This window comes from Nipponia nippon, unplaced genomic scaffold, assembly GCF_047370975.1.
Source record: "Nipponia nippon isolate SJK-2023a ecotype South Korea unplaced genomic scaffold, ASM4737097v1 scaffold_9, whole genome shotgun sequence".
NCBI lineage: Eukaryota > Metazoa > Chordata > Aves > Pelecaniformes > Threskiornithidae > Nipponia > Nipponia nippon.
This window is the reverse complement of record NW_028262413.1, coordinates 43010048-43033144: the sequence shown is the minus strand read 5'-3', so window position 1 is coordinate 43033144 and position 23097 is coordinate 43010048. Positions and strand designations below refer to the sequence as shown.

The 23097-nt window shown below is 40.0% G+C and overlaps 1 protein-coding gene across 3 annotated transcripts in view; it reads right to left on the bottom strand.

Moving 5' to 3' along the window:
• Window positions 1-558: 558 nt before the first annotated feature.
• MCTP2 (multiple C2 and transmembrane domain containing 2) overlaps window positions 559-23097 on the bottom strand; it is a 124699-nt gene continuing 102160 nt past the window's right edge. For all 3 annotated transcript variants that reach the window (XM_087744311.1, XM_009470055.2, XM_087744312.1), the window contains 5 exons: window positions 22579-22620; window positions 11339-11448; window positions 8861-8970; window positions 6426-6523; window positions 559-4136 (listed from right to left, as the gene is read on the bottom strand). In XM_087744311.1, coding sequence (XP_087600437.1) covers window positions 4068-4136; window positions 6426-6523; window positions 8861-8970; window positions 11339-11448; window positions 22579-22620 — 429 coding nt within the window. In that variant the 3' untranslated portion in view covers window positions 559-4067. The remainder of the gene's footprint in view (window positions 4137-6425; window positions 6524-8860; window positions 8971-11338; window positions 11449-22578; window positions 22621-23097) is intronic.

Genomic DNA, 23097 nt, shown 5'->3' with positions numbered 1-23097 from the left:
AGCTTAGTTTAAAGGATGGAGAATCTAAAGGTTAAGGTTTGATTAGAATGTATTATTTTGTTGATTTTTTCTTAACACATCAGAGCTGCCAAATTCCTTCCTGGTGTGAACCTACTGGTCTGATGGGAAAATAACTCCAGTTCCACTTGTGGTAATGCCTGCAGGATCAGGCCCTCCAAAATGAAAAAATAAAATAAAACGTAGCCCCATGTAGAGTACAGGAAATTAAATGGCAAGTGTCTGTTTTCTAGTGGGACAGTCCGATTCAGGGAGTTGTTAGTACTCTTACCCCAGGCACTGAATTAGCAGCAGCCAGTCTTATTTCTAGGGGACAAGCACTTTCCCATGCAAATGGGTGCAGGGTGGCTGGTCTGCTGGGCAGCGCTCTCCGGTGGGAGCCCCTGGTCAGCAGGGCAGAGCCTGAGCTCTCCACCGCTTTGTGAGTGGCTCGGGAGAGGACTGAGGGGGAAGCAGAGGGAGGAACGGCTATGGCTGAAGGTTAAAATCAGAGCTTTGCAAGCAGAAAAAAAGAAAAGGTACATGACATTTCCACCGACTTTGCTTTATTCAGTTGTTTGCTTGCTTTCCACAAGGTGCGTTTCAGTGACTGAGCTTTACTGACAGTGATCTATAGGGGAGCTGAGTCCTCAGTCCTATTCATGATTATTCAAGAAACCAACCTGCAGTAACAGCTTATGTTTGGGCAAACATTAGTACACATTTCGTTTGCACATATATGTCAAATCCGGTTATTTACACAATGTACAGGTAGTGGACATTTTTAGGCATATTCCGATATCTCCATGATTCTGTAATCCACAGTCATCCAAAAGACCCATAGTTAGATTTAAATTTCTGAATGCCTTCTGGTCTCAGAGGCTTTAGACTGCAAACGTACATATTGTTGCACTGAAATTACTACCTTAAATTAAAAATATAAGTTTATAATTTCCATTCTATACACTGAATAGTTTAACAATGTAAAAACCGGTAATTCGCATGGGCAAATGGACACAGAGAGATATGTATCAACTAATATTCTTGCTTTAAGAATCCAATGAAAAGTCTGCATAAAGAGTTTGATTACTGGACCGTGCAGTAAATGCACATAACCCTCCTTTCCTTTAGGTAGGGCCTAGGAAATCCCACAATATAGTTGTAAGCAGGTGGGATAAGGCTTTACCTCATCTCCTGCTGCAGCACAGTCTCCATTTCAAGTAACCTCTGGCATTAGTTGTTATACTGCATTGTCAAGCGATGTACTTGCTTACCTAGTCAGATACTAAATATTATAGCACAGTAAGCATTTTGCAAAGAATGGGAAACATATCTCCTAATCCAGATAAATTAAAAGCATTAGCTTAACCTCAAATATTTATTGCATTTCAACAGCATTTATCAAAACAAAGAGCTCATTACAACATATATAGGTACTGGACCATCTAAACCCCTTCATTTGGTATGTCTGCAGCATAACAATCTAATACAAATTATTCTGAAACACAACATGTCTACATTAAAAAAAAAAAAAAAAAAAGACAACACCCTGTCTCCTGAACAGAAATCAGTTCCATGTGGAAAAATTTATAGGAAAAAAACCCCCACACCTGTCAAAGTATCAGTCCCAACTTCTGAATAAATAAACAATTTTTCCTGCAGTTTAATGTTTTCACTCAAACCAACAATCAGATCTCACAAGCCTGCTTAAATATGTCTGACTTTGGTCTTTACAAAATGACAAGACTACAGTATGAAAAACCAGATGATAGTTTAAAGCAAGACAATGAGGCATTGTTTACACAGAAGATTGAGAAACTGGTTTAACAAAAGGGGTCCATGGACATCTATTGTATGTACAAGAAGGAGATTTACTGGAGATTTTATAATTTCTACAAGGCTCTTTCCAACCAGCTTCATTAACTTGAAGTAAATCAAATCATGCAGAGATCTGGCTCAGCCAGAGAGACATGCCGGGAAAGATATAAAATGAAGAAGAACAGACACAAGATGATAAGCTTTAGAATCTTTGGCATTTTTCATAAACATTTTCAAGGTTTTTAAATCTGTATATTCACCCATTTTCCCCCCCACACTTGCCTATAAATACATTATACATGTACTCTGCTTTATACACAACTCTGTATATGCATGGGTACACAAGCACACGTGCACACAAAGAGGCATTTTTGTGGCTTTTTAAACCAGGATAATCTTTTCTCTGTCTTTCCATTTGCAGCTACACACAGCTTTGCATGAAAAAAATACATTCTTTAACCAATCAAGTCTATCAAAATGTGCCTCTCCTTATTCAAAGGCACAGTGGGGCTTGTTACTTTAAAAAAGAAACTTCTTGAAAAAAAATCACTGAATCTGGCTGCTAATGCAGTGGAAGATACTCTGGTGTTAGTTTTCCTTCTTCAAATTCATGCAACGGGCCCACAAGATCGCATTACTGAACCACATAGTGCAACTCCATTTGGATCACCGATCCATAACCAAGGTTTTACGTGTTTTACCTTTAATTAGATTACTTCCAAAGTCATCTTTTGTTAAAAAGAAACCTGTCTCTCAGGATTCTCTGTTTCTTTGTACTGTGAACCACCCCCAGGGGATGCTGGTGGTAACCCCTGCCTGGGAATCACAGGAAGCAACTCCAGCTCTCGTGCTGCCAATGACTTCTGGTGGTGGCAAATTGCTCCCACAACATACAATCATAGAATCATTAAGGTTGGAAAAGACCCTTAACATCCTACAGCACCTGAAGGACCAAGGGCTACACTCTTACCAAAATTAAGCAGTTTTACATATGATTCTGTGTTTCAGTTTCCCCAGTCAAACAACATGGATAATGCTGGTTATCTGAATTTTATAAAGCAAAAGCACAATAGCTAAAAGATTGGTAAGCAAATAAGAAATCACATTTTCCTCAGAATAAAAAACGGGGTCCTTTCTCCTGTCTCTTCATTGCTCAGTTTCCATATGACTTCACTTTCTGATCCTCTCCTTGTGAACTACCAGGAAAGACTCCAATGAGACATCAGTGGTGGACCAAAGCCTGCACACTATTGCACAACCACATCTCTGGGCACCCTGCTTCTCTTTCTGCACAAGCACTTGTTTCTTTAAGGCTATAAAGTGTTTCTTCTCTTGGATCTGTAGTGTTGACCCCTCTGGATTTAGACAGGAAAACAACAGCTATGCTGAAAACATCTGATGAGTTGGAATTATTAAAGGCAAGTCAACAGAGCCTTTTCAGGTCAGTGAGTTAGGCTTTTCTACAGTCTCTTAATCATTTCATGGCAGAAGGTTCTCATGCATCCATTGCCAGCAATGGATCTCCAATGATTCCAGTATCCAAAGAGTTAACCACAGGGTGGGCTTTAAAAGCAGAAGGAGAAAAAAAAAAAAGGGGGAAAAGAAAAACCCACAAGTGCTGGATGAAATATTGAGATACTGTTGGAGCTCCTAGCTCTTTCTGCTAATTATGATGAAAAACTTTTTAAAATGTACACTGCTTGAACAGAAGATGGGTATCAAAGGCTCGTTAATTCAGAGCTTAAACCTTTCTAGGCACAGTGATTTAACTCAGAAAAGAATAGTTTTCATATCTTAATGTAAATCTGTTGGATATGTTAAAAACTGGTTCAGAGGAGCTCCTCGCATCAGCTCAGCTGATCTGCTACACTAAGCGGAATTATCTCTTCCTACATAAAACAGGGAGTGCTACCACATCCAGCCTTGCTTCTGCAATTGAACGGAAAAAAGAAAGAAAGAAAAAAAAAAGGTGCAGCTGCACCATTCTCTCCCATTCTCCTCCCCACCCCACAAACTAGTTCATAACGTTTCACCTTGCTTTTTTTTGGTCTACGACTCCATGCCGAAAAGACAACCCAAAAAAGACAATCCAAGATAGGTGTTTATCAAAACCCACATCTTCAAAAAACAAAAAAAGTCTGTGGCAGTGATTGTAGTGTTGTTCTGAAGCAAGAAGAAGGGGATGGGGGAAGCGCATGTGCACATGTGGGGAATATGGAGGGAGACGCTGCATTCCGAAATTGTGCTGCATCCTATAGCGCACTCCGCTTCTTCCTAATGGGACTGGAGCTGCTGTATGGTTTCAATTCAGCATGCTGCACCTGTAAAAACAAATAGACATGACGTTTGCAGTTAGGTAACTCTAGCTCACTACAGTGTGTGTTAATGGCTCCCTGAGGACAAACCAAGGGAAACTAAGGAAGGTTCAAAAGTAATGAATCATTTTCTAAACACAGGAACATGGGGGATTAATTGCAGGAAGGATTTGAGAAGTCATGCATCATTTCTTGAAACGAAAATATTAAAAGCAGATTTTTCTAATGAGATACATGGGGTTCTACCTGATTTCAGTAATGTAGGCTCAATCTTTTGGGTTTGTTTTGGTTTGGGAGTTGTTTTTCTTATCTTTCTGGCATTAACCTATAAGTTTAATAAACTTCTCTTAGGAGTTTCAATTCAAGCGGATCCCAATATGCAGTAAGATGACAGTTGTCAAAATTGTACATGGACCTTGGGATGCTGACATATTTAATGATTTCAAAAAAGGAAAATATTTTCCCAAATAGAGCCTGGACAAAGCTGCCTCTACCTTTCAAAACAATTTCATATACAATATAATGGTTAAAACATGTGTGATAAACTGACAAGAGTGGTGTAATCTCCAAATTCTCTGCTGTGCTACAGAAAAGTATTCCCATTGAAATCATGGGGAAACTTTTGCTGAATGTGCCATCTTTTTCACTCCTCCTCTGTCTTTTGTCAAATACGTGTGGGTTGTAAATGGCTAATGTACAGACAGAGGTAATATCTAACTCATTGCAGTACCATAGTGAAATGATGATGCTTTGATAGCATGTAAAACGAAGCAGACAGAGGGGCTTTGGAGCTGCTATGGATGACTTTTCATGTGCATGTGGCTGTCACACAGACTCACTATTTTTAGCACTGGTGGAAAACTCTGAGAAGGTTTGTCCCATCCTAGGATCTTTTATCTTTCCTCCCACAGAAAATGGTTATCATTTTCCCTGGAGAGCTCAAAGGATCCTAAAATGATAGAAACCACTCAAGGAAATTTTATAAAAGTAAATGTTAAATAAAGCATAAATAGAAAAGCAGCTTATCTTTAAACATAAACACTAAAAGGGCATATGCAAACCATCACTGCAAATCCAGCATGCTCTACAAGAGCAATGACAAAAAATAAAAATACACTGAAGCTTAATGTCTCTATGATCATTTCTGTTTAGCATTTTTCCTCCCACTAGTCTATGGTGAGATTTCTCTCAAATTATTAGTGCTGCCATCAACCAATCTGGTGGCCTCTTGAAATAAATGTCACCAGAAGCCTTTTCCAACCTTGTTTCTACCAGATGCCTCAACCCTGCATGTGGGCAATTATTTTTCTGTCTCCAACAGAGTAAAATCACTATAGGCGAGATTGTGATCCCCTTATTCACAGTGAGCAGCACCTCACTGTGAAAGTACCACGATTCACAGAGGAAGGTACAATATCAGTGGGATCCAGGGCATCGGGATCAGGGCCTGAGGACACAGATTCAGTTGATTAAAACAAAAGAAAGAATCCTTTATATCTTGTGGCTTCGTTACCCAGCAAGGCTATTTTCCTTCCTCCAAGAGAAATAAACAGATCTTGACGTTCTAAAGGACTTATTGTTCAAATCATTTCCAGGAAGATAGGCGAGACTACTGAAGACAGCGTTGTTGTTTAAAAGAAATATGAAAAGAGACGAGACTTGACTGAAATTGAGGGAGGATAGATTCTGGTTAGATTAAAAGTTGTAATTCCATAATGGTAGAAGATTGATCTGATCAACCGCAGAGTATTTTATACACATCTCAAGGCTTTCTCTAAAGAAAAAGATGAGCAAAGCATAGTCCAAGGGAGGCCTGGAATTCAAGGTGGGTGGGAAGGAAGAATTTTGAGGGACAGCTGATATGAAAAAAAACACAGCAAGCATAAAGTCACGGAAATAATGCCTCCCCCCCCCATCTCGAGAAAAGGGAGAATTCAGCAATTCCTTTTGGATGCTTATCTCTATCAAAAAGACTATTTTTCTCTTCCCATCGTACAAATACCAGAGCAGAAAGGTGACGGAAACCATAGTTCAGTAACCATGCTGGGTGATTTTCCAGATCATTTTTAAGTAAGTCTTTTCAGGATAATTTTTCTGCAATCATTTTATCCTTCTGACAAAGGATTTTGGCTCCCCTCTCTTCTAACACCCTCCCCTCCCTCCCTTTGTGGATTTTCCCCGATTCCTTATCTCCATTATTCAAAAGTGCACTGGCATCGTATTCGCCAAGCAGAGCACCCAGCCGCTCTTAGTGCCGCTTGTTGCCTCTGTTGGCGGTGGCCATTCATTACCTACCTTTTGAACATCAGATGGTACCCTGGAGAGGAAATCTAGTAGCTCATTATTGTCGATGGCATAGGGATTTCTAAGCTTCTTAGTAAATTTATTTATGCCTAGGAAAAAAAAAAGCAAACAAAATAATGCAACCCCTTTCAATTCCCTTTATCCTAAATTGTTCAGGCAAGGTGAAAAAAGGAAAAGGAATTCACAAGTAAAAATTAGTGTGAAAACAGTGCCTCAGACTTAAAGCCACACACATATTCCCTGTCATGGGGAACCATTCACAGGTGCCTCCTGGAAAAAGTAGAGGGCATTATTTATAAAGCTATTTCTCTACTTTGGGGATCATCTGTTGTCAACAACGTGGCAAAAAAAGATTGCAGCATGCATTTATTCTGGGGGATATTGTGGGGAGAACATACAAATTTGCAGCTGAGACTACTGTTAAATCTGCTACTCTACATGACCAAAGACATTCCCTCTCCTCATGCCTAGGGAATGGTGGGGCTCTGAAAAGAATTGGGCAGGATGATAAAGACTTTTTTCCTTCCATTTCTTCTGAAAATGAAAGCTTCCCTTCCCCATCATGTCTTATAGCTTGTCCTCTGTTTACAGAACCAGATTCGCCAAGCTGGTCTTATTACGATGCTGTAGGAAACTAAAAACTTATCACAAGGTTTACTTTATTTTGGTCTCAGGGTGAATAATTTGGTTTATTAACTGCAGCAACAGCGCTATCAGTGTTCTCCATGGACTTAGTTATGCTTCAGCTGCCAGAAGTGATCCCTGGTGGGAGAAGATCCATAGGAGTATATTGCTTATGTTATTGTGGAGATCATGAGGTCTTCTCTTCTCCTGCCTTTGAGGAAACGGAGCGATGAGTTGTCCTCAGCCAGCACCATCTTTATTACATGGACCGGGACAAGAAAGCAAGAGGCCTGAGCACCCTTCCCAGCTCTCCCCTTATGCCAATATAGTCACTTAACACCCTACTGCCACCACTTCCCCACTGAGAAATAGCAACTAGTAGCGTGGCTACGTAAAGGTGTGGTAGAAGAGCAAAGGATCATTAGACGAAGAAAATCAGCTAACCCATTTTAAAGAATAGCCAAAAAATTCAAATGCTGCTTGCGTCTGAGGATCATAATACAGCATTCAATTCCATCATGCCCCTGTCCAAAATCTTATAGTAGTTTCCCTGAAAGTGATTTCAAATGTGATGGCTGCTCCAGCCTTCTCCTCTCTCTGAAATGTACCTGCTTCACGTCTGAGATTCAGCTTTTAAGCCGTATACTTGTAGCAAAATGCCAACACAATTTTCTGTGTACCTGATTTTTAAAAAACAGAAAATACCATAAGGTCTTTTGAGGCCTTGCCACAGGGTAGTTGTTTAACATGGATCATATTTGAAGGCCCTGTCAGTCTAGATGATGTTGAACGGATGTATAGTTTTCATGTACTCACCATGTCTTCCATACAAGAACAGCAATATTTTGTTACTGAACTTTTTACTCCTAGCAATTTCTCTCCTTCCATTTTGCCCTTTCTTTTGTTTGATTTAATCCTTTATTTCATTTATTTTTTGCCCAAGAGTGGCTTTTTGTACTGCCACCTTCTCATTCCCTCATTTTTCTGCATTCAGGAGAGCCAAGACAGCAGCAGATGGCTCAGCCCTGGAAGGGAGACAGGGCGGGTCCCTACAGCCCAGAGCCACACTGGGGCTGAGCTTCAGTGGTTCAGTGTTGATTACCTGCACTATTTTCTCAGCCATTGTACCTCAAGGCTGAGATAAAAGCTATCACGCTAAATAAGATAGAAGGCCATTTTGACATGAAGAAAGTCTTCAGCAGCTGGAATGCCATCTCCTTTTATGAAAGACCATCTTACTCTTCTTCATAACACCACCAGGAAAGTTTTCATTTTTAAAAGCTCCTCTTTTACTTCATGATGCACCTTCATACAAATACTTGCCAACCCATGACACAAAGAGATGCTCAGTGCCTCCTATTGGACCATGAGGTACTGGGCACACTGCTCCTCCTGATTGCAGGGGAGTTAAGACCCAAAAGGCTCCCAGGGTCCAGACCTCCATGGTCCAGCTCTTCAAACACATCTTGTCAACTCCCTACTATTTCCCAACTGGGGGACCCAGAACCAGGAAGCTAATTACTCTCCTGCAGAATAATAATAAAATTGAAAGTAGCTTATCTAGACTAATGCTCTTCTTGTCGTGCTGTTGGAACATTATAAAGAACCCTAAGAAAAGCAGATCATTGGATCACCCGGAGGTGGAAAAATGGTAATTTTAAGAAGTTCATAGCATATTTATTCAACTCTAAGCAACAGCACTTGATTGTCTATGTAACAAGTCATTTAAAGCTTGTTTGATTTCATTCTGTAGGTATATATTGTATTTATTGCATGCAAATGAGACACGGTGGAGTACTTACCCCAGATTAAAATAATGTACCTCAGTGGTATAAAATACAAAATGACTGTTGCTGCTGTCAGGACCAAGCAGGCCAGGACAGAGAGGAAAGGCACCGTCCAGTTGAATATACTGTAAAGAAAAACAATAACCCTTCTCAATGTTTCTGCTCTTGGACACTGCTTGTACTCTGCTACCCAGTAATAATTTAATGACCTCTTTGCAGCACTCAGCACTTTAAAATGCACTGTAAATTGCAGACCCTTTGGAAGGTGTATAAGCAGACTCCTGCATCTGGATGCTGTAACGGATTAAGGGAGATATCTGAGAGGCAGATATCATGATAAGGAGAGAGAAAATAGTCTCTGAGGAGCTCAGTGAAGTTGTTAGGCATGTAGTGAGTTGTTTTTGTTTCTTCTTATGCGTGTCACACTTGTTACACATCTCTGCTCACTGGTCAGCTCTCCATTATTCATGGGCGAATTATCTGATCGGGAGATGAGGCCATGCCGCAGGTGCAAGCCATCTGAGCTGGTTTCACTGGGCCACAGTGGAGATGACATGGGATGTGTGTCAGTGAGCAACTCAAACGTGGCAGGTAGCCAGACTCAACCCCGCCAATAACTTGGAATGGATTAATTATGACTGATGCTTAACCTTGAAAAAGTAGTTAAAGTCACTTCTCTGTATACTATTAGGGAATAATATTCTATATAAATCTCTGTTAATATTTATATGTTTGCTTCCATTTCCTTATGTTTTCAACAATTACTTACTACACTGTATATAGGAGGCTGTCTTGGGTAAGCTACAGTATGCTAGCAGCAGTCCAAACTTCTGCACACCACGAACCTGCATCAGATTTTTCCCAAGGGGAGCACTCTCAAGAGGCTCAGTTATTACAGTCATTCAGACTTTTGCAGCATTGCAGCACAAAACAGGACTTCCTTTCACTCAGACCACTTGTCTGTAAGACTGCAGTGGACTTAAGGTGAGCAGCTGTTGCAAACACATCTTTGAAGTTATTTTGTCCCCCTGTGCCCTTGTAAGATACATCTCTACAGCATGAACCAAACATTGAGATACCTTGACTACAGGAATGCAAATTAGTCCATTGGTGGATTTACATATCTGGGCATCTCTGTTTTATACAATCCGTCTGCTAACTTCATCACATCATGATGACGGGGAGTAGGAAGAAGAGAGAATGAACGTGGACCACTTATCGGGCTATACAATAAGATGAACGTCCCTTGACAGATAAAATTAATAGGAGGCTAAAAGAATTACTTTTAAGCTTCAATAGATGTATTAAATATTAAGTAAAGATAGGTGGGAGAGGACCCATCATTATCAATCAACGTAGCTTAAGTTAAAGTAAAAAAAAAAATAGCAAAACAGCTCAATTCAGTTAAACTATTAAAACTCCCTATGATTGTATAACTAGAGTGACAGACGGAAACTGTAGCACAATTCAGTTTGTCACTTACAGAAAAACTTTGGTAGCAATTTTTTAATGGTACATTACTGTTGAGTTACAATGGAATTCTTCTGAAATTACATCGGGCATCCACATTAATACCCAATGTGTTCTTTAAGACCATTGTTACCAAAATGAATGCAAGAATTAATAGCGTTTAAGCACTCGGAGTCTTCCTGCCATGCAGCTGGGCAGAACAGTGCCCTGTTCATAGACTGGAATACATCTTTGGGCCACTTCCACCCCAGCTGGGGTGTCCAGCATGGAACCACAGCACATGCGTTTGCTGTATTTTTAGCTTGAACCCAGCTCCTCATTAAAGTGTGGCTCGATCACAAACCATCACTGTGTTCAAAACAGAAAACAATGTGGGTCAATCAAACTCCAGTAAAGGCTGGGTTATAAGAGTTTGTGTGGGGGATTTTTTTTTTTTTAGGCTTTTCACCTCCCTCCTTTGTAAGGTCAGGAATACCCTGTGTGCCTCCCCTTGCGACAAGACGCAGAAAACCCCCTTCGGGCTTCCTCGTGGCACCAGCAGGAAGCAAACAGCTCAAAATGGTAAAGAGAGAAGAACATCAATGTGCCGGGCAGGGAAATAAGTGACTGGTAACCCCTTTAACAAGGCCAGGGCAGAGAGGGCGTGGGAAGGGCATCAACCATCAGTTCCTACCTACTTTCCGTGAAGGAAAAGAAATGCCTGATACTTCTGCACCCACATCTTCAAGCAATATTTTCCCTTGTGTGGCATCATGACTCTCTACCCCATTACAAACAGACAAGACCAGAAATCTGGGCAAATATCAGGGCTACATCAGTAGAGCACATGGCTTCTCCTCTTCTCTATACCTTGGAAAGGTTTTTGGAGTAAAAGACTCCAAGAGAAGAAGCAGCGGTGGGACTGGCCAGGTTCTCATGCTGCACCTTGCAGTCATTTTTGGAGCAAGACATTCACTCCACCTTAATCCTTCTGGCTCTGCTTCGTTGCAAATAATAGCTAAGCAAGAAAAATTTATCACTTACTTTTTAATCCTCTCTCCAAATGATGCTATTTCTTCTAGGATGCTTTGAACAGCTATGATGATCTCTTGGACCATGTGGATTCTGTCAATTAATCCCTTTTTCTCAGATTCCTAACAAAAAAAAGGAAAACCAAAACTTTTTATACATTCAGTATTTGTTAACATGTTCATGTGAAGAAAGTAAGATTCCCAGTACTGCTGATGCATCCATGAACTCCAATATATCACTGAAGGAAGGAGAGAACACACACCCTGGGTTTATCACATACAACTAACATGAAGACGTATAGTTCCCTATATTTTCTTCCTCTTCCTCAGCACAGGAGCAGAGGTTTCTACATCTTCTAACACAAATTGACAGCAGGATCTCAAACCAGGCTTTCACTGAAGAACCCAGCTGCATGCCAAACCAGAAGAGATGCTGAGCACCCCTGAGTCCAGTTGACCTGTAGGGGAGGGCTGAGTACTCAATGCTTCTCGAGAACAAAAATATTCTTGTGCAGAACTTCTGAATATCACTTTTCTGAGCTTTGTAGGCTCCCAACAGCCATGCTGTTTTCTGTATATAAATTAGCAGCACGATAATGAATACAACATTTTTTTTTAACATTCTGTATACAGAGACTTATTCTTTTACTGAAAAAAAAAAATCAAAGGAAAAAATGTAATTTTCCTTTTACAGCAGCCATCTCAGAACTTCATTTCTTACTGCTTATTTTAGGCAACAACATTACAGGACATTACTACACATGTGCAGAAATAAAAAGGAAGCACAGAATGAATTAAAAATCAAAATGTCTTAAATCAGCCTTGGAAATCAGTATACAATTATCAGCATTCAGCATTTCTTTGCCAGCAATCTAACACACATACAGGCATGCAAATTGGTGTGGTTGCAGATATTCTAGCAAGAAATCAGCAAAACATTCACTTATTACAAAATGCAGAGCCCTGGACACTGATTTTACATCACATTTAGACTCTCCAAAATCAGCCCAATTTAGCAAAAAGACATTTTAAGTTATGTTTTAACCAGTCAGTGCCCAGAGAGGGGAGATGCTGGTAAAATGCAAGTTACATCCATGTTCTCCATGGTCCTCAGCAGCCAGGGCAAGGGAAAGGGTGGGTGGGAGTAAGCAAGGGACAGAGACGTTTGGATCAACACTGCTGCAATTCTACTTCTGTGTTGTGAACCCACGTTATTTCTCCATGCAAGAGAGAGGGTCAGAGGCTACTTAAAGTTGCACTGGGCCAGAGAGGTGACGGCTCATTGCTACAGCCTTTTGGCACTACTGCGCTGTGAGAGGGTTTGTGTGCATCAGAGAGGGCACCGCACTACATCATTGTGTGCTGGACAAACATATGAACCATCCTTGGATGCTGAGAGGCAGACATGACAGTACAGCCCTTGTAACCCTTTGAATTACTTACTGCACATTTCTCTTCACAGTAATTTTTGAGTTTAAAAAGCCAGCCAAAACCACCACAGAGTTATCAAGCTCCAGACATTTGAATATTTGCCTTTAGGTTGCAAGTGAGTGCACAATGAATAGAAGCAGCATTTTAAATAATCACACATTTGGGTGTGAAAATGAGTATTTTTACATTAATAAAACAACCAACAAAAATGAAACCCTTGGGGTGTGAAATAACCCCAGAACAAAATAAATAAATAAATAGTCAGTTTATGTGAAAATAGCACCAAAAAGTCATTTTCACACAACTCCAGTTATAACCTCGTTAGGCTCAAATGTAAATGACACATTAAGATTATATTTAACTATTCACTCACTAGAATGGTACAGCAGTCCCTTAGCCATAGTTGACTTTTTTTTTGCACCAAACTTGGAAGTAGAAGTTGGGGAGCAGTTCATGGAAAACCAGCCAGTCAGAATTTCATTCTGTCCAAACTCAGACAGAGGGGTAAAGAAAGCACTTTAGATAAAGTGATATTCCAGGGCAAGCCTACTCTTGCTACCTAGAGCTGCAAGGAAGATCATCTGTCAGCTCTATCTGCATCATGCTGACTTCATTTACACATCTTCGATTGAGCTTAGAAATGTGGTGGTAATGCAGTTTAACCAAGACAACATAACTTCTGCTGCAGCCACCAAGCAGACTAAGAAAATAAAACAGAGTCTACCAGTTCCTAGGATGACAATTGCATGCATATTCTTACCTAGCATGCATGCTAAAATCACCCCTAGACAATGGCGTTTTCAATTTGTAATAAAAAATATGCTCAACCAAGGAAAAGGCAGAGACAGACTGGGATTTGAAAACCCTGTAAATGAAATCAGTTATTAGGGAGTAGAATAGGCTAGCAACTGCCCTTGCAGTATGCACTGCAATATGTGTGCGGAATCATTTGAAAATCCTGGAAATCTGTCAATGTTTTTTCTTTGTTATTATTGTTTTGTTCTGGAAACCTGCAGTCTAAACACATCGACAGGATGATTAGGTCACTGGTTAAGCAAGGGAGAAGCAGACAAATGAAGTACGACAAATGGGATTTTCCAAATTATTTAGGTTTTGGAGTGCTGTTAATGCTTTCTGAAGTCAGCACCTCACAAAACACTGTCGGAAACAGTAAGAGAGTTCATAGTCCATCAAGAGAACAGTCACTGGTCCATGTTTATTAGTAAATGCCAACTGTCATACAGAAAGCTACATTTGAACATTACCATATTTGTTGAAGGTTTAAAAAATGATCCTAAATACATCTTCCACTAAACACACTTGCCCATCTGTACAAGGTCCCACCACCCAGATAACCCTTCTCTATCCTCCTCAGGCATCAGTTCTTTCTGATTTCTTTTGGACTCAATATATTATGCTGCTTGAAAACAGGATTTGGATACCCATGGTTCAAAATCACAGCTCAGAAGCTTTTGCTTGAATTAAAAATAAAATATCCTGCCTGTTTCTGGCATTTTTTTCCTAAAACCGGTCATGAAACTTCCATTCCTTCAAGGCCTTTTTCTTCTTTATTTCTTAGCTGATTACAGCACTGTGGGTGGACCAAAACTAGTCTTCAGCCTCTGGGAAAGAATTAACTCCATCAAAATGAATTTACAACTGGGAATTAATTATATAATCAGTGTGTTACTTCAAATCTTCCTTGCATATCCTGACTTAGGAAACCTTCATTTCTACATTAATTGCCTGAACAAAAACACAAAAGAGGTCTTACAAAAGATTAAGCATGTCAGGGGAAGAAAAAAAAAACCCACCACCCAGCAAATCCAGAAATTAAGTCTTTTGTGTCCAGCTAATGTACATCAACTTAAACTTGTAAATGGAGACCCCAAATCTCTCCCATACTGAAAGAAAGTGCTTCTAGATTTTTCTATTTCTGAAATATGTAACAGTTAATAAATAAGACATGTAAAAGCACTCAAAGGGTTACTACAGCTCTGTGATAATCCTCCTCTTCCCTACGACGTTATGTTGCTCCCAGACATTCAGGGACAGTTGCAAAAGACACTGTCACACAACCGCAAAATTGAGGTACTTCCAACAATGAAGACTTTGAAAGTGTGTGAAATATGAGGCAGGCCAGGAGAGGACATCTCCAGCATTTACATGGCAATTCATGATGGGCAAGCTACAATGGTCAGAGCTGGGCTTGCAAGGGGAAATCATAAGAACTACGGAGGAAGAGACTGAAGGCAAAAATTATCAATTGTCTGGTCTGCTCTGCAACAAAGACCAAATAACGCTAGTTACTGCTTCTGCTTCACAAAGCACCTGTTACTGAATTGAAAACTTGGATAGTGGAGATCTACTTCTTGTGATCACTGGTTTCAGTGACTAATAGCTTTCATCTTTACAAAAAGCTGTTCCCTATTTTTCAAATCTATCCTCTCAGATATTTTTCCTTTGGGTACATCCAAACCAGTAAGCAACACTCCAAGCGCACAGAAAATTTTTAATTTTGCTCTCTAAGTGTATTTCTGATGTATACTGCAAATATCATATGCACGCAACTAAAATCTTAGGCTTGAAGTCACGAGCAAGTTCTAAATACTTGCTCGCTTGGATTTCATATAAAACACCCGCAGAAAAAAATCTTGCATGCGACTTTCAAACAAGTGGTATTCATCAGCAGATTTTTGGCATGCCAAGGGAAACTCAATATATGAAGCTGAGGAACACTTGGGGGCAAGGATGAGGAAAAGGGGAGGAGAAAAAATAAATAGGGATTAATGCAAAAGGAGGAAGAAAACAGGATACAGGCAACTAGGGAATGAAAATCTTGAATATCGTCAGGAATTCGAAGAGTTAGTCTGCCTAGCCCTGGGCTGGCCTAACTTTCAAGTTTTGCTTTTTCACAGAAGCTATCTCATTATGCCACTGCTGCTACAAGCACAATAGGGCAATGTTTTACCAGGATTTATCCCACGTGCCACATATTAATTCCCCAGTGTATGAACAACAAACAAGATTGATGGAAAAGGGAAAGAAAGCAAAAAAGTTCAGGCATGCATGCCTTTTTGCTCCACTATTACTCTGGGTTCTTTTTTTTAAAAAAAAAAAAAAACAAACAAAAAAAACCCCCAAAAAAACAGGCTGTAGTTATTTAGAGAAAAGCAGACTTAGCCAAAGTTGGATTTCACTTGCAACTTGCCCTGTGCTAGACTACAAAACACCAACCTTAGCGATGCCCAGCAAAACTTGCGCCAAACAGCATTTTAAGGCCAAAATACTCGTAGATGAAGAACTACTGAAACCAAAAAGATTTTATTGGGTATAAACAGCAGACCACTGGCCTCTATTGTCTGCAGGGAACACTTCACTAACAGCTTCAGTCTAGCGGCAGAATGAAGCTCTTGTGGGAGGTGGTAGCCATGGAGTGACAGACAGTCTCTTGGTAGCTAAAATGAATTCCAGGCAGAGCTTTGAAAATAGTCACCACAGCAACCTTGAACTGGATCCTGCCTTCGGTGGGAGCCAAAGGCGGCTGAAACCAACCCAACAATCTGCCTTGCTGAGTCACTGTCTTGCCCTGTGCTGCAATGTCTGCTGCGTGTCAAGGAGGGCTTCTCGGCACTTCCAGGAGGACGGGTACCCGGAGAGGATGGCTGCCAAACTCTGAGCAATTGCCTTGTGCAGTCCCGAAACTGTACATCACAGGATCTTTTTGTTTATTAACACCATGCTGCAAATGTGCCTGCCTGGCTGTGGAAATTTAGCGAATCTGAGTGTACTTGAAATAATTACCAAATAGAGGAAATGCAACACATACAGGTCAATTTATGCTCTCAGTTAAAAAGGTGTGAAATCTGGAATAATTCCACCAGAGCCAATAGAATTATTTCAGACTGATATGAAGGAGAGCACTATCAGCCTTAAAAGGACACCTTTTAACAGCAGGGCACATCATCCTACAGCTAAGCCTGGAAGACCACTGGCTAAAAGGCAGAAGATGACCACCTCATGCCCTGTTAAGCAATGCTTACACTTCCTTTGCTTACATTAGACGAATTTCATCTATGCACAGAGGACCAGCAAAAGTCTCCTAAGCCCAACCAAAGAAAAATCTTATGTGAGGGGCTTAGGTCATAACTCTGTTGCTTTCCATTTGCACAGGCGTGAAATGCAGGGGGTTTAAGAGGCATTTTCTGTACTTGTTCACATTTTCATAGGGATGTAAAGTAACCCAAAGGCTGGTGGTATTGCTACAAGTCTTAAAGCAATACCAGTAGTCACAACAGAATAGAACATCACTCAGGTGAGGAACATGTACATATGAAGCAACAAGAAAGAAGCCTGAATAGCGATAAAAAGTCATCAGTCATCTTTGATTTAAAAAAGGGGAAAGAAAACAACTTTGGCCAAAATAAGTGCTTTCTCCTGGAAATACATGAGACCAAAGAACAATCACATGGTGGTTAGATTTAAACTACTGGATCATCATCTATAATCTAGGTAATGATCTTTAGCAATTTGGGGTACAGGAGAAAGATAGACCTATTCGTACATCTGCCCAATTCAAAAGAACTTTTAACAACATTTTAAATAGTTGGAATTTTTAAGGGACAAGAACTCCCTGAGGTTTATGTGCTCAGTCAGTGGCCTGCCTAGTGCAACTTAATATTCCTCCAGAGATTTAGAGAAGTTACAGTGTTAGCTTACCTACCTCCAAGGCAAGAGGAAGAATTTTAGACTGCCATAGGGCTGCTAAGGTTTGTACATGAGGAGACCCATACCACCACCCACAGGATACCTAAAAATCCTCTGCAAGTCCCTGCTTTCAATTCCTCTCTCCCATCACTCCTAAACTTATGAATGGGTGGGTCATGATGCTGGGACAAGGATTGTGCCAATTTATGGAATGCCTACAGATAAGAGCAGTCCTAAACAATGCTGCAGTGTAAATAAGAAATAACAACAGACCATTTATCTTCTACTTTCTTGTACGCAGGAGGCTCCCAAGGAAAGAGCAAAGCACAACCAGAGCAACCTCTGCACTCTGTCTTAACCAGAAGTTGATTGGGTTAATAAGAAGCTTGGAGAAAACTTACAGAAGCTATAATCTTAAGCGATACCTGGAAACTTGTATTACACTTTAGTCAAGATGCTTGCAAGACCAGATGATTATGTGTGCTTAGAAGTGTCCCATTCTCCAGCTTTGCACTGAGCATAGAATCATAGAATGCTTTGGGATGGAAGGGACCTTTAAAGGTCATCTAGTCCATCACCCTTGCAATTGGCAGGGACATCTACAACTAGATCAGGATGCTCAGAGCCCCATCTACCCTGTCCTTGAATGTTTCCAAGATGGGGCGTCTACCACCTCTCTGGGCAACCCATTCCAATGTTTAACCACCCTCATTGTGAAAAATTTTTTCCTTATATCTAGTCTAAGTCTACTCTCCTTTAGTTTAAAACCATTACCCCTTGTCCTGTTGCAGCAGGCCTTGCTAAAAAGATTATCCCCGTCTTTCTTGTAGGCCCCCTTTAAGTATTGAAAGGCTGCAATAAGGTGTCCCACAGCCTTCTCTTCTCCAGGCTGAACAACCCCACCTCTTTCAGCCTTTCTGCATAGGAGAGGTGTTCCATCCCTCTGACCATTTTTTGTGGCCTTCCTCTGGACCCGCTCCAACAGGTCCATGCCCTTTCTGTGCTGAGGACTCCAGAGCTGGATGCAGTGCTCTAGGTGGGGTCTCACCAGAGCTCAGGCAGGTAGCAGAATCTGTCCCTTAGGCTTCTCCATCACTAACGTATTCATGGTCTGTGCATTAGGAAGCAGTGAGAGAGGAGCTGCAAAGAGACAACTGAATAAAGAGCAGAAATTTAAGGGAGTCCACACCTACACAAAAACACACCTTGTGGGTTTTTTTAGGACATGATGTTGCCCATAATTTTGTGGAGAAGGTGGGTGCTCCTTGTTAGTCTGAACATACACTCTGTATGATGGGGTATTTTCAAGTATTTACCATCATTTCTCTTCAGCAATCTTAATAGGAGATGTTGAAATATTATATTGCAATTGTTGTATTGAAGAGAAAAAAGGAAAACTAATGAAATTATTTATACTTTCAGGGAAGAAAACAATGAGATGATATTGTCTTGAATGACCTTTCTTAAGTATGAGGATATAGCATCTTACACAATAGACTCTTGGTTCATGTTTCAATTACTGACCTTTACAGTGGAGAAAATTAATGAAATTTTCATCGTAATCCACCCGTACAAATAAGATCCATACGGAAGGTTTCCACATGCTGAATCTAACTCAAATGGAAAATGTCAGCTGTTTGCTACTGGATGAATTTGACTTTAATTTGTTCAGCTGGAGTCTTTTTGAACTGTGCTCATAAAACTTTGTATATTTTTGGTACCTATTTTTGACAGAGAATTTCCTACATTAGAAACATTGGATTTTTCTTCTTTGGGGACTTTTTCCCAATTCTCTTTTTTCCAATACATGAGATACTAAACATTTCTTGGATGTTACCAGATAACTTGTCTTAAAGCCACAGTGTCATCTGATCCTTCCCTATTACATCCCACTAGCCAAGCAGGCCTATGTTGGCTCACCACCAGACAGAAACACTCAAAAAAAAAAAATTGAATTGTTGTTGATTTAGTTTTGCCTCTGATTTTCTTTTGAATCAGTTACCAGACCTGGAAATAGTAGTAATTTAAGTTTTGTCTGGTTTGGAGGAGATGCAAACTTTTATCCAGACAACTTAAGATCATGAGAAGACTCCAAGCCTCTTTCCAGTCTGGTGCTATGATACACTCATTCAACAAGGTAACTGTCTGCTTGTGAAGCTCTACAGTCGTTGTCAAAAAAGGGGAAAAAAAAAGTAAAATAAATATAAATGGTCAACGATCAGAGAACTTACATTCTGAGCTGCATGTAACTTGTCTATACCTTTCTACTGGTGGGAGAAAGAAGTTTCAGCAATGTAATTTTAATACAATCCTTATTCAGACAGCCTGACAGACCCCAGAGCTGACATGACACAGCCTGAACTCTATGTCCAAGATGGCATGAATCCGAGAAGACATTCATCCACCCAACAGCTTGTGCCAAAGGGACAGAGCTCTCTTATCTTTTACAGTCCTCCATGCTGGTATTTGGGGAGGGGAGAGGGAGAAAGAAAGGGGGAGTTGGCAATTAAGCCCTGTCATTTAAGACAGATAGTTTAGGTGGAGGGAGTTAATCTGCTCTTGGGTTTTTGAACTCAGCGTCTGTGTATTTATAATTTGTAAACAGTCCATCTCTTAAAGGGTGTGTTACAATTCCCAGAAGCATGGTCTGTTATGTCTAACATGCAGCAGAACCCAGTAAGGCTGTGTGTGTGAGTATTTTGATACAGCACGATGATAGGAAACAGAAACAGTGACCTCGTATACCACAACCCTACTAGCAGATTCCAACTTTAGGAGCTCTTGTATTAGAGCGGAAAAAAAAATACACAGACTTCTTTTTAAAGTAAAGTTCTCTGTTTAAATGTTGACATTGCCATGAGATAATGTCATAAAATTACATTTTTCTTACACTCCCTAGCACGCATTGGCCACCCTCAGACTTGGAAAAGTCCCTCAGAATAACCCAATGTACTTAAAGATGCAAGTCATCAGAGTGCAACCACGGTCCATCACTGATGCAAAGGGGATATACCCAGCACAGGACAAAGACATTAAGGCAGTGCTGCACAGCACTTGGCATGGGACACATGTAGTGGCTGGCAATTGTCTCTCCCGGTAATTCTGTGTCAGAATTCCATAGACCTGTAACACTAGTATATCAATTAATACAAGTTATGAATTATCATTGCCGTAATGTTGGGATATAAAGTGTTATCTTGATGAGAAAGCCTGCTGGAGGCATCTACTGCAAGTAGCTTTAACCAGTGCTACCAGCTCTCCATTTCAAAGAGTCACTGTGTGCATATATGAAACGGAGATAGAGGCAATACTGATTACAAAATGGTAGGGCCAAATCAGCAGCAGCTCAGCATTGACTCTCAGAAATTTTTCCAAACCTGCATACTTCATTAAAAGAAACGAAGAAAAAGAATGACAGTGAAGTTGTTGGGGGGGGTGGGAGGTGTGCATGGGCTGCAGAAATGCAAGTGATTGGATCCACACTTAAGTCACCCAGTTGTATTTATAGACAGAACCAAAGTCACTGGAGTCAAATCTAGGGTAAATGTAACCTAGAAAATTTTGGCTTTGCAGCAACGAACCTGTTGTACAGCACAGGAAACAGAGGATTAAATACCTATTTTATACATTTTTACTTTTTTTTTTCCCACCTCAGCACTTGCAAATGAAAAAGAGGAATATTAAAAAAGAAGAAAGTAAATGGGATTGGTTCCAGTGAATAAGTTACACCTTTAGGCATCACACAAATAAGATGTAGGGTCAACATTTACAGGTGTCTAGTTTTGAGTACCCACAAAATAGAAATTATCAACTTTTAGAGATACACAGTATTCCTTTGAAAAAGATGCAACTTTCATTTAGCAACTTCCAATGAGTTCCAGATATTGGTCCATTTAGTTGACCAATTTTACAATGCAAAGAGTGAATTATAAATGAAAACATTTAAACAACTATTGTGTGTTGCAAGAAAACTGTAATTCAATTAGATTGTCTAAAGTTCACTTTATAACTTTGATGGATTTCTGGTTGCTCATTAAAATATAACCACCGCAGAAGAGCAGGTTAAATTTAAATAACTATTCCCATCAATTAGTCTGCTGAGCTTCAATTCTACTGTCTGTGACTGAGAAGAGTTAAGGTGCACTTGCTAACGGTGGTATTGACTTACTTCTCAACGATCAACAATTTCACTGTAACACTCTTAAAACACAGAATATTCAGGAAGAGTCTTATTAACTTACTATGCAATTTGAAAGTTTCACATCGCTTTGTGAACATTTTCTTCCTAACAGCTAATGTTCCTTTGCATGCTGTTGCTTGTTAAATAATTCCTCACCTTTTAGCTTTAAAGTATTTATAGATTATCAGATCCTCCTTCACTTACTTATGTTTTTTCAAGCTGTATACATTAAGTTCTCTTAATCTTTCTTCGTATGTCATGCTCTCTAATCCTTTTATCATTTGTCACTGTGGTTTGATAAACTTGAAAAAAAAATCCAATGAATTTTTCATAGTGAGAAAAATGAGTAAGTACACTCCAATAAAATAAGAAACAGGCCTTGCCAATTCCAATTCTTTCTACATTTCAGCCGATGAACTAAAACCATTTTTTTCCCAGGCTCTGAAAGAAATGTTGAGAAAATTCTAACCAGTCCTCCACAAACCACACCAATTCTGGCCTACAGAAATGGAAATGCCAAATCATTTGGGGAAAGCCATGAGTACAGAATGTCAACCAACACTCGAAATGGAAGTGATGGGAGATTCTACACACTCATGTCTTTGCACCTCATGAATGTCTTTGCACCTCGTCCACCCGTACACATGCGTATAAGTGTACATACATGAACATGTGCTTGTTATAATTTCAAGCACAAGCTGGGGACTGCTCAGATTCAATTAACGTTCAGGGGTCTAACATAGGTAACGCCACTGTTAAATGTTATACAAACCAATCTTTTCATACTTCCGAATTTGCCAATCAGCAAACTGGTAACAATTGTTTTCCCGGTTAATACAGATAATAAATAAAGATCTCATGGAGATAGGATGGTGGGTTTGTGCTCTCCCATGTTCCTTCTGATTCTAGCTAACTCAGTCATGAGATATGCTTACCTTATCATCTTCATCCTCATCTTCATCCAAGCCCATAAGCTCCTGCAAAAGCAGATGTCCATATTACAAAACATTACACTTATTTTTCAGTAACAGGCAATGTTCAAAAAGCTCATGATACTCCCACATCATTTCATTACACAGTTTTCTCCCACTTCTATTGCAAGTCATCAAAAACCCCACCACTTTCACCTTTCAGAAATAACATTTTGTATTCAAGGACCTTTTTTTTTTGTGATGCCCTGAACAAAGCATGCAATACCCTATACAAATTTTAAGTCTAAATAAAGCATTAGTGGCTGTGTCCAGTAGTTTGAAGGCAACAGGCTTTCAAATTCATTGCCAACTTTTATTGTCTGTAAACAGCTTTGTTCTTAGTTTGACAAATGAACCAGCCGGTATGTCAAGGCTGAGGACTCTATACTCAACTTGTTCCATCCTCACTGCTACAATGACTGCTCCCTCCCTTTAGGGCCATTACTGAAACATTAGACTTTAGAAAATACATTAGTATGAACA